Source organism: Palaemon carinicauda, chromosome 7 (assembly GCF_036898095.1).
Source record: "Palaemon carinicauda isolate YSFRI2023 chromosome 7, ASM3689809v2, whole genome shotgun sequence".
Lineage (NCBI taxonomy): Eukaryota > Metazoa > Arthropoda > Malacostraca > Decapoda > Palaemonidae > Palaemon > Palaemon carinicauda.
In genome coordinates, this window is record NC_090731.1 from 96,769,743 (window position 1) to 96,782,392 (window position 12,650).

The 12,650-nt window shown below is 42.8% G+C and overlaps 1 protein-coding gene across 1 annotated transcript in view; it reads left to right on the forward strand.

The window, feature by feature from the left end:
• Positions 1-12,650, forward strand: part of LOC137643973 (large ribosomal subunit protein uL11-like) — a 265,311-nt gene that overhangs the window by 243,471 nt on the left and 9,190 nt on the right. Inside the window, exon 5 of the mRNA XM_068376805.1 lies at positions 10,949-11,193. Within this exon, the coding sequence (XP_068232906.1) occupies positions 10,949-11,164 (216 nt within the window). The 3' untranslated portion in view covers positions 11,165-11,193. The remainder of the gene's footprint in view (positions 1-10,948; positions 11,194-12,650) is intronic.

The following is a 12,650-nucleotide window of genomic DNA, read 5'->3' on the forward strand; positions in this document are numbered from 1 at the left end:
CACCCTTACTCGGCACCGTCACACTCTCCTTTGTTTCTTGTTCATCCTGTAAGAGAAACTCAGAAATTTTGGAAGATTTTCCTTAAATTGTCGACTGGCGACATCCGCCTCAAGTCTTCCTACTGAAAAGGTGAAATGGGCCTCCTTCCAGTTCTTCTCCTATCTGGGAAATGCTAGTGACAGAGGCTCGCACTCCTTGAGTGTAGGACACGGTTTACCTGTCTCTACTGCCTCAGTGACATATTTGAAAGCTTCTCCGTTAAGGGGAATGAAATTGAAACAGGAGCAAGAAAGGAAGAGTGCTTGTTACCTGGTGTGGATACTTTTGACACCGAGTAACCCGCCTTTTCTATGATGCTTGATAGGATAGCCTGTGCTTTATCATTGTCGAGAATCATAACCTCCTTTGATTCCGTTCCTTTTCCTGATGTTGGTTCATCCTTCAGTCTAATGAAACAGTTTGGGAAAGCGTCAAAGCTTGGCCAGAATTAGATTTTGTCCAAAGGAACAGCACCCATCTTCTCCGAGATGTAGAGTTTGCCGTTTAAAATCGGCATTAGCTCCGCAAACCTCCAGGGATTGGTTTTGGAGCATGTCGGAAGGTTTTGATCTACAAGTCGTTTGTGCGACCCTTTAGGAGCAACAAGAGGAGCTTTACCAAGCTCTACCTTGCATTTCGCTTCCTGCTTTGTGCTCTGTTTGCACAAATTTTCTACTAAATTCTTGACTTGGGCCCATAACTGGTTCATTCCATCTAAAAGAGGGATAGGAGGCGGAGATATCAATGTCATTGGCTCATGAGCCTGTTGGGATGGAGACAATTCCAACCCGACATTCTCCCCTTCTTCCCGTGGGTGCATTTTGCCCTTCTTCCCGAAGGTTATCTGGCCATCGGGAAATGTACCTCGTGTCTGGGGTACCACTATTTCCTTACTCACTGTTGGAAATAGTAACCTATGCATCTTGTCATTAGGCAGGTAAGGTCCCGGAGAGATATTTTGAAAGCCTCTCACCCAGTTGCTTAGTTTTAAACGAGCTGCATCCCTAGTCTCTACCGACTTGGGATTCTTGAAACCTTCGGACAATAGGGCCCGACATACTTTGCAGGCCTGCGGGTTCCAATACTGCAGGTGTTCGGAAATGATATTGCAGGGGGCATGAAACCTGCATGCATTATGTCCGTAAAAACACTTACTCTTAGTTTTGCAGAAAACTGAAACACATGACATCTGGTGTTCCTCCTGTAAAGAAAGGAAAACAAAATGAGTATACGATTGATTATCTCACTGATAACCAATATATCAAAGGTCATATCTTAACAGAATAGCTTAGGATAGCAAGCTATAAAGGGATAGTAGGAGACACATACTTGTGTATCCCTTGCAAGCAAATGCTGGTACCTCCCCTCAGTATTAAATGTTAGGAATTTCCTTTTCGAAGGAATTCCAACTGAAAAAGGTGGTTTTCTAACCCCTAGGGATAGGGAAGTGTATACTTCACTGTCCCTTTCATACTAAATACTGAGGATACCCAAGATATGTTAGAAATAGTTATTGTATAATCATACTGTAGTTTTCTATTTGCAGTATGCACTATATTGCAATATACTGGCTACTGTATAATTATATATAGTATGATCCAGCCAATGGGTTGCCTTTCTGGTAAGCAACTGACTGTACGATCCAGCTGACATGATACCAACTGGACTGGGAAAAGGAAAGACATATGTTTGTATATATCCCACCCAACTTATTTGCTGTGACCCCCCTTACAAAATTAAAACATAGAGTTTCCTAATCATGGAGACTCGAGGATAAGGGCTCTGTCCTTTAAGGGTTAGGAGTGTAACCTCCAGTCCTTAAAATTTTAATATTGCAGGGTAATATGAAGACTGATTTCTAATCAAAATATTGAAGAATTAAATTCTTTCAATATGAGATTGGGTTCCACAAATATTTGGGTAGGATTTTCAAATATATTGGAAAACACTACTAGTATAAAATATACAGAAGCTTTCTATTTGCCCTATACTGCAAAAATACTAACTACCTATATAAACATATACTTTAGTTCAGCCAGCATGTCGTCGGCATAGCTAGCTAATGCTAGCACATCTAGCCTGCTAGTTAAAAGAAAGAGAGATAGCATGGAGAACAGGCTACCTAATACTGTATATATATATATATATATATATATATATATATATATATATATATATATATATATACAGTAAAAGGGATGTAAAAGTCTACTTTTACTACCTTCTCCAGAAAGAAGGTTCAAATGGAAGGGGAGAATATAAAATTCAAGCTTCCATCCAGCTACAGTACTGTCGCTGGCAAGGATCTGTCTAAGCCTTGCCAGCCGGCACCGCTGGTCAGCACTATCGGCGGCAGTATCAGTACAGTCGGCGTGCTGCCGGTTGAGTAGGCACCATTCTGTGCCGGCCTGGTAGGCAGCACCCCGGCAGTAGCCACTGTTGCTAGCAGTTCAAGAAAGAACTGAAGAACTTTTGTAAACAGAAGGGACTTCCCATTTACAGCCAGCATGGCCAGCAGCTGCCCTGGTTGCCTGCCAGCATTCACCATGACTGCCGGCCGGCAGCAGCCATAACTGCTGGCCGGCAGTAGCCATGAATGCCGGCCGGCAGTAGTCTTTACTGCCGGCCGGCAACTAATATGGCCGGCATCTCAAAGCTGTCATTACTGCCGGCCGACAGATGTTAAGACTGCCGGCCGGCAGCTGTCATGACTGCTGGCCGGCAGCTGTCAACAGGTCGATCCCGGCAACCCATCGTCAACAGTAAGGTTGCCGGGATTCGCCAACATAAAGGGATAGAAGGGAAGGGAAAAGAGGGTCCTGTGAAAGGTACAGCAGGAGCCGGTCGTAGCCTGTCGTGCCCGACCTAACAAACTCCGTTCCTGTATCAGAACTATCCCATGTGGCTAAAGAATTCTATTCCTTAGCCTAGGGTTAGATTAATACGATTAAGAGGTTGGTAGCACCCTCGCCACCATCTCTAATGGTAAGGAAACGGGGTTGTAGTGCCAGTGTCCCCTAAGCATTAGAAGAATTCTATTCCTCAGCCTAGGGTCCACTAACACAGGACTAGTCTGCTAGGTCACAGGAAGAAGGGTCATATCGTACAGACCCTTCAGGAGTAGCCTAGGGAGGTCTAGCCTCCTATGTCGGTAGCCTAACTTAGCAAAAGAATTCTATTCATCTTGCCGGGTAGCTACCGACCACAGACTAAATACTCTGAGATTCTGGCCAAAACCTCAAAAACCTGCATCTGCGGTTACAGGGGAAGGTCAGAAAAAAATGTAGGAAAGTCATGCCTGAATTAAAAATTTGAGGCCGACCCGCTAAGGCTGTAGCCTGAGGCTACACTCAGAGGGAAGAGGGATTACCCTTAAATCTCCCTTTTAGAGGTGTAAAGTTTCATCCAATTTAAAGAGATACCCATCTCTGCATAATTGAAATCACCATACACAAGGGTAACCAGGGAATTTTTAAACGTATAATAACACGCCTAGGTTAGGTTACCTAGGCGAGACGAGATCTCGGTTACCTCACTCTCCGAGACTCTAACGATACGATCGACAGGGAAAGGAAAAATATGCACAATATAAATATCTTTACAAGAATATATTGCCTAAATAGCTAACATAATTAAATAATTAATTAATGATATACGATGCTATTTAAAAACTGGGAAGTCGTTCTACTAACTAAATAACATGCCCAACGAATGACAGCGCTCATAGTGCCTTCGGTACAGGCTAGCTCTAAACACAATAAATTACTCAAATTTCACTGTGAAAAAGGAGCTAAAAATTATTCATTGTAAAGACCCAATACTCAACTTTCTGAAGGCGAAAGAAGTTGGAGAATGCATAATAAAATCCTTGAAAATCGATCGAAAAGTTAGATCAACAGGGAACACCACTGAGCAAAATCGCTACAAAATTAGGAATGTCCGCCATCTTGGGAATGGCGCTGGGGTGGTGGTCAATAGTAGTACGAGAACGGGGGTAACCTTGTTGTTACGGCCCCCCTTCTATTCTTTTGCCACATCCCCCTCGAAGCGTAAACGCTATTAGGGGTGCAGATTGCTATGTGGCGTGTCAAGAATGCGTCCTCTGATATTATGCGGTATCCTTGAGAAAATTTTAAGGATATTCACTCCAGGAGTTAGAATTCTGGAACCTGAAGGTTAATTCTCCGGAAATATCACTGTAGTATAATATATCCCTTTGGAAGCTACCTTAGGAACTTCCATCAGGACGACATGGCTTGAGCCCAAAATGCAATTTAAGTTAACAACTTACAACTAACTATTAACAACGAAGTATCATTCTTGGGGTACCGCATCACATAAGATTTATCGAATACTCACGGCACACCAAAACTAAATCATATACAAGCATATGTTGCTCAATCTTAGATATAAAAATAAAAAAATAAGCCCTTTTCACAGGTTTAGCAATTTAACATACATATAACATTAATCAACTTGAGGACCATTGTCTACATGCTTTACTATACTGGCAATGTTAATAAAGAACAGTTCCAAGGAAGATTGCTGGGTGGGTGAATGAGTTAATGTCTGAGCAATGGGGGTGGGATAGGGAAGCAAGATAAAGTGATACAAAAAAAAAAAAAAAAAAATATCTTGTGAACATTGTTTGGGTGGCGTGGCACATGGGTAGCCTACTGTGTGACTGCTTTTTGCAAATTGCATGCTAGTCTTGTTAGTACCTGTCCACAAAAAAGTACAGGGAGATGGAAATTTTTGCTCGCAGACTTTTGCAATATAATGATTTCCTTGTATATAGTGTCACTCGTAAACTGAGACACTATTGTATCTTCTTATTTATTTATATCAGGTAAACAGTCTTATTAGACATCCACATTGTATCATTATCGTAGCAAAGTGTTATCATGTTCCAACGTGTTTTTATACTTCTTATTTGCCAATTGATACTTATCCTTGGCAGTCTAGTGGTATCCATTTTATTTGAAGTGAGTTAATTGTCTGAAAATACTTCTTCATGTGGTATCATGGAGTCCCATGTAGCTATGAATAAAGGGCAGTCTCTACCTAGTACCCAAGCCATCAAGACCTGTCTTTTAATCACTGCAACCTCTTGCATATTATATCATGGTGGCAGCGTGGTAACGCAACCCACGCCATTCCATCAACAAACCCGGACCATAGAGACACTTTACATACCTCTCCTGTCCGTAATAACTGAGAAGAGGACTCATAATCAGCCCAAGTTTATTACCAGCGGCCGCAGATGACGCCATTTTTACCCAACGGCAGCTGAACAAAGACTGTCATACCGGCCCAGATAACAACCGTACATAACTTATATCGTCAGGATATGGCATAGAATAGACATTAGTGCACCGTGATTACAATGAGAATAGTGAAGAAAGTTGTGAATAGAATACTTACAAGTATTTTGGCCATTGTTATCCGCGCACTACTTCACAAAATGAGCCAAACAACGACGTACATTCAGCAGTGTAAACAAAACTGAAAACCGTGCCGACTACCAGTGACAAATTTTTGTAGTGATTTCCATACTCTTATTATATGTCTCTTTTTGTGAACCGTAAACTGTGTTATAATCCAATCACTATCTATCTATTGTGTAACACTCGAAACCAAATCCAATCATGGCCCAGCCTAAATGCCCAAGTATGGACTGGGCTCACCAGCCCCTGGCCGAGTCGTTTCGTGCATTCAAGGCGCGCATGAACTTATACCTCGAAGACCAGGAAGTCACAGACCCGGGCAAGCAAGCAACTAAAATTAAAATTGCCCTCGGCGATGAGGGCATGAGGCGTATCTTGGCGAGCGGCCTCACTGAACAGGAGCAACGTGTGCCGCAGAACATATGGAGGCTTATTGAAAGTGAGGTTGATGCAACGGTCAAAATAAATTTTCGAGTTCACCGCCTCGAATTTGCAAATACCAAACAGAAACCTGCTGAAACAATCAGTCAATTCCTGGCCAGACTCCGTGAAAAAGCGACAAAGTGCGAGTTTGAAGACAGAGAACTCAACGAACGACTTATCGAAATGACCATACTACGAACACAATTAGAAGAATTTCGGAAAGAACTTCTAACTAAACCGAAGGGCTATGCTGTGAGCAACGTTCTAGAGAGAGGTCGGGAATACGAGGCCATTGCGGCCTCCACGGCATCATTACGCTCCATACAGATGAGCTCTGAGAACACAAGTACAAGCCATACCAACGTGGATGCAATTCGAAGGGAAAGCAACGAGCCACGGAACAAACTAAAAACCACGGACAACCCCTGCTGGAACTGTGGGCTTAGCCATCCCATAAGGTCATGCCCCGCTTACAATGACAGATGCAGTGGTTGTGGCATCAAGGGGCACTGGAAAAAGATGTGCCGCAAAACTGATGGAGGCAGAACAATGCCAGGAGACAACATGCAGCAGACACAACGTCAGAGCAAGACAAGAGGGCGCTCCTACTGACGGCCGAATCGGGCTCCTAACCACAGGCAACACGAAGTCATGGTTAATGAAAACCCTAATCTTGATGAAGAAACAGATTATATGCCAAACTTCGACATGATAATGATATCCGACATAGGAGTGGCACCGAAACGAGAAGCGTTCTCAAAGCTCATGGTCAAGCATGAAAACCCCCCAGCCTATGGGCCCCTGAAACTCAAAATCGACACAGGTTCCGGTGGCAATACGCTGCCCTTGCGGACATACAAGCAAATGTTTGGTGATGCACCCACCAGCCTCGTACTATCCCCAGAACCGTCAGTAAGACTAACATCATACAGTGGCGACAATATTCCCTGCCTAGGGTCACTAATGCTCAGCGTCCGCAAACTCAGCAACCCAGCATTCTCGCAAGAAAAGTTCTTCGTGGTTGATGTGTCTGGTCCAGCCATACTTGGCCTTCCCTCATGCCAAAAACTCGGTATTGTGGATATCAATGTCAACGACGTTACTGGAATACCTGAGCAACCAAGCCAACAAGGCCCTATTAGGTCAGTCGAACAACTAAAAGCACAATTCCCAGCACAGTTTGACTGTATCGGCAAACTAAAAGAGCCCTCGATGCTCCACCTCAAGGATGACGCGATACCTTTCTGTGATCCGCCCCGTAAGGTGAGTATCCACCTGAAGCCCCGCATCAAGTCCGAGCTTGACACTATGGAGAAAGAGGGGGTTATCAGACGCGTAACGGCACACACAGACTGGTGTAGCAGCCTTGTGTATGTCACAAAACCCGATGGAAGCCTACGGATCTGCCTGGACCCCAAGCGGCTCAACCAAAACCTCAAAAGATGTCCCCACAAGATTCCCACTCTAGAAGAGATCAACCCGGTATTCTCCAAAGCGAAAGTGTTCTCCAAGCTAGACGCCAAAGCAGGCTACTGGAGTATACCGCTACACGAGGACTCACAACTACTGACAACGTTCCGAACACCACACGGCCGGTATTGTTGGACAAGGCTACCATTCGGACTGAATGTAAGCCAGGACATATTTCAAGCCAGGATGGACTCCATCATCGAGAATCTCCCAGGTGTTGTTGGCATCGCTGATGACGTGGCAATATGTGGGAAAGACCAGTCGGAACACGACAAAAACCTGATGGGGTTCATGCAGCGTGCAGCCCAACATGGACTCAGCCTAAACTCGAAGAAATGCTCCATTTCAAAACCAGAAATCGAGTTTTTCGGAATATGCTATACCAGCAACGGCATGATGCCAGACCCGTCAAAGGTACACGACCTGCATAGCATGCCGTCACCCTCCAATAAAGAGGAACTACAGAGATTCCTGGGAGTAATGACTTACCTCAGCCCCTATGTACCACATTACTCAGCTCAGTCACAAAGACTTCGAGATCTGATCAAGGAAGATGTGCCCTTCCAATGGGAAGAAGACCATGAATCCACCTATCAACACCTGAAACGCCAAATAGCACCATCAAGCACGCTGTCTTACTATGACCCAACTCGACCCGTGACTCTTGAAGTCGATGCATCGCAAAAAGGCCTCGGGGCGGCCCTCATCCAAGACGGGAAGGTAATAGCCTTCGCCAGCAAAGCCCTGACACCAACGCAGGCAAATTACAGCAATATCGAGCGAGAGGCCCTTGGACAAGTACACGGCGTGCAACGATTTCATACCTACCTATACGGAAGAGACTTCGAAGCTGTCACTGACCACAAACCCCTCGTTAATATCTGGAAGAAGCCACTGATCAGTGCCCCACCTAGACTACAACGTCTCTTCTTGAAACTGCAGGGGTATGACATAAGGGTCAAGTACAAGGAAGGACGAACCCTTGTACTCTCCGACGCCCTATCACGCCTTCCTAACCCACAAAATGACAAGGAAATCCCTTTGGATACACGAGTGGACGGACTGGAACTAGATGACATCGACGTGATATCAGTTGCACTCATAAAATTTGGTCCCCAGATTTTGGAAGAGGTCCGCCATAGGTCTGACACCGACCCAGTGCTGTGCACTCTCAAGCATACTATCATCGAGGGTTGGCCTACCTCAGTAAAAGGCTGTCACCCCGATATCCGCCAGTTTTTCTCATACAGAGAATGCCTTGCCGTGGAAGACGGAGTCATATTCAAAGGGCGACAAGTTATCATCCCCAAAGAGGTCAGAGGCCGGATACTGGACCAGCTCCACCGGTCCCACCAAGGGATCACAAAAACACAAGCCCTGGCACGGGAGTGTGTATTCTGGCCCAACATTGCAAAGGATATAGAGGACAAGGTCAGGGCATGTGACATATGCCAGAAGTACCAGCACCAGCAAAGTCCTAGTGAAACCACGCATCATGACATTCCCCCAATGCCCTGGTTCAAAGTTGCTTCGGACATCTTCCAAATTGGCCACAAGACATATCTGATCACAACTGATTATTTCACAAAATTCCCGATAGTCACCGAACTAAAAAACCTGTCATCTGAAAGTGTGGCCAACCACCTCAAATTCCTGTGTTCGCTGTTCGGATGCCCCAAAACCCTGGTCTCAGACAACGGACCTCAATACACGGGAGCAGCCATGAGGGACTTCACAAAAGCCTGGGGTATTGAGCACATCACATCAAGCCCACATTACCCTCAGTCCAATGGCCTCGCGGAGCCCGCAGTTGGAACATGCAAGGCGATTATCAAAAAATGCCTTGAGACAGGCGGTGATATGCATACTGCATTACTCCACTTACGGGCCACCCCGATCGACAATAAGACAACCAGCCCCGCAGAGCTCATGTTTGGTCGCAATGTGACCACTGACCTACCAGGCAGATACGAACCACATCTCGCACACATCACGACCCGAAACCACCTCCAGGACCGCCTAGGACCAAATCGGACACAACGGCACTTCACAGACCTCCAACCCGAACAACCAGTCCGAATATTTGACAAGGCCTGCCACATATGGGTGCCAGGCAGAGTGGTACGTAAGTCAGAAGAACCCCAATCATACATTGTGGAAGCCCAAAACGGAGCGTGCCTCGGGAGGAACCGGTCCCACATCCGTCCGACACCGCTCGCGACAAACACAGAACCGCCCAACACCCGGCAGCAGGCTCCAACATCATCAGCACAGCCTCCACCACGACCCGCCGATATATCGCTGCCGCCACCTAGTGAGACCGAAATAACCCATCAAAGACCCGCAACTAGTGATAACACTACAGACCCAACAGCGGTGTATACCAAGTCAGGCCGGCTGGTGAAAACCCCATCCAGATATATTGAAAGTAACGCGGTCACATACCGTAAATTCCCATAAAGTGTTAAGTTAAATAATAATATACAACTCCCCCCCTCGTTTCATGACCGAAAATTCTGAGAGGTCGTTACCAGAGTTTGAAACTCAAGGAAAGTTATCAGTCTCAGGACTAATAAGTGATTCAGAATAATGAATTTTATTTGAAAATTTACGAGTCTCGGACTGGAGAACAGGCTCCATTTCGAACACTCGTTACGTGTGTCAGGTTTCCATTTTGTTTTAATATATTTTGGGTGTTGTTCTTTGCATCAAAAAAAAAAAATATATATAATTTGCCATTTATTTTCATATTTATGACTGCCCTGCTGTAACCAACACTATTCGGACCAAAGTCTGCAAAGATAATAGCTATTATGTTTATATTATTATCCACAATCACAAATTGTACTATGCATGTTTATTGTGAAGGGATGAAAACAATGGAGTACGTTTGAATATGGAACTTTCATCGTTTATTTCTTTGTACTTATATGCCAGATTAGTTATTATGTGTAATCAATGCTTTGTATGTGATAAGGGGGATGTGGTATCATGGAGTCCCATGTAGCTATGAATAAAGGGCAGTCTCTACCTAGCACCCAAGCCATCAAGACCTGTCTTTTAATCACTGCAACCTCTTGCATATTATATCACTTCATATAATGATTATACATGTTATCCATTTAATCTCCTTTTGATATTTTCTATTTGGGACAAGAGTTTCATTTTTATGGCAGACAAGTCAAACTTCCTGAATTCATTTTACATGATTATGATAATATTGAATTAGAAATACTGTGCGCTTGTTTTGCATATATTAGCAGTAATCATTATTTTTTTTTCTACAAGATTTAATAAAATCTTCCAATTTTTCCCAATTTAATTCTAATACATAATGCTTAGGTCTATCTAAGAACGGGAAGGAAATGGCATACGAGATGCACATGATTAATTTCTTTATCTTTTTAAATACAAGTAAATTTGACCATTATCTGAATAACAGTTTTTATTTATTGCTTCTTACATATACTATCAGTGGTTTTATGGGGCAAAGAAAATATTTCATTGCACTTTAATTTAGTAATGTTTTACCATGACTTACAACTGACATATTTTTTGTTTTGTTTAGGTGAAGCACGTGAAGCACAATGGCAACATTAGTTTTGAAGAAGTTATCAACGTTGCAAGAATTATGAGACCTCGTTCCATGGCTGTTAGTCTTAAAGGGACGGTAAAGGAAATTTTAGGCACAGCTTTGAGTGTTGGCTGCAGCATAGACCACCAGAACCCCAGAGATGTGCAAGAAGCAGTAGATAATGGTGAAATGGAGGTGCCAGAGGAATAAGAACTATAATATTCCCAAGGATCTAGAAGGTACCATAATGATTTTGGTGGTGTTCCCTTCCCATCAATTATATTTGCGATCATCACTTTCAAGTCATTTATTTCTACAATTCCTTTCAATAAAAAAAATATATTTGTAAAATACAGATATCTTTCAAAATATATTATGTGATATAAAGGACCGAAGTGATATTGACCAATTTCTTTATATAATGACTACCATGCAAGAATCTGTTGCACGGTAGGAAGGAAGGAGGCCTACTAAAATAGTTTGGCTTTTTGCTGCTGCTCTTTATTGGAAGTTGTACATTGAGGGACAAAGTTGGCATATGATTATTTAGATTTGTAGTGGGTCAATTTTTCATGTTGAAATGTAGCTTATTATTCCTCACTTCATCTGATTTGGTCATTAAGTTGGACATTGTATAAGGTTTTTGGTGGTGATAAGTGCGATTTATGCAAATATTTAATATACAATATGATAACATTCAAATACAGTAGTATTTTTTTTTTGTAAAAAGGCTTCATTTATTAAGCAGAAATAGTCTCATTGCCTTTCTTATTGAATATAATTTTTACGCAATATTGCAATAGATAACTGAAATGTTTTCTTCACTGAAGGGAAATGTTAGCTATAGAATATAACTGACTCTCAACTTGACAACTTGTAGCAGAAAAATACGGTATATAATCAGTAATGCAACAAAATCTGCATATCAGGTTGTTCGTTTGAACTAGGCATCTTAGTGGATTTTTTTTTTTCACTTCATTGTGATCTTTGTTACTGAGGGCACAAGCGCTTTGATCATTTGAGGTACTTGGTGTTGTATGTTTGGATTGCAGAATTACACCGTTTCTTAGCTGGTCTACCTGAGAGTTACTGTTTTTCTGGTGCAAATAAGAGACCAGCCATTTCTCCTTATTTTTTTCTGTGGCACTTGGTGATACCCAGGTAACCTTCACGTAGAGAATTCAGCAATTCTAATGAAAGAGATCATGGAATAAATATATAGGTGCTGAACATCAGAAGTCTGATTTTCTGTGAGGTGATATTTCTTTTCGCAGTATGATTTCAAGAGTAGCTGACACGATCGTCATGGAAATCCTCGTTATGGGCATTAGTAAGAATATCATCCAAATGACAGACAACGCCTTCCAGTCTCTCTTGAATTATTGACATCATCCTCGGGATAATAACAATTAAAACACTACCGTCCGAATGGGTTCAGAAATGTCATCAAGAGTCGTGATTCTTTATTGTGGGATATATGCTAGAATACAGAATTAGCATTTAATTGTAAAAACATTGCTTCCTTGTAGATTGGTAAGATTTTCACTGACTCTCTCCATTAGGTGTATTTCCATCTTTAACACTTTGTTCAATGGCGTGATATCCACGTGTTAACCATTTCTGAGCACTAGTCAAAAGGTGTAGCTACAGCATTATGATATTCTGTTGGTCCATATATAATAATTAATTTTTGACC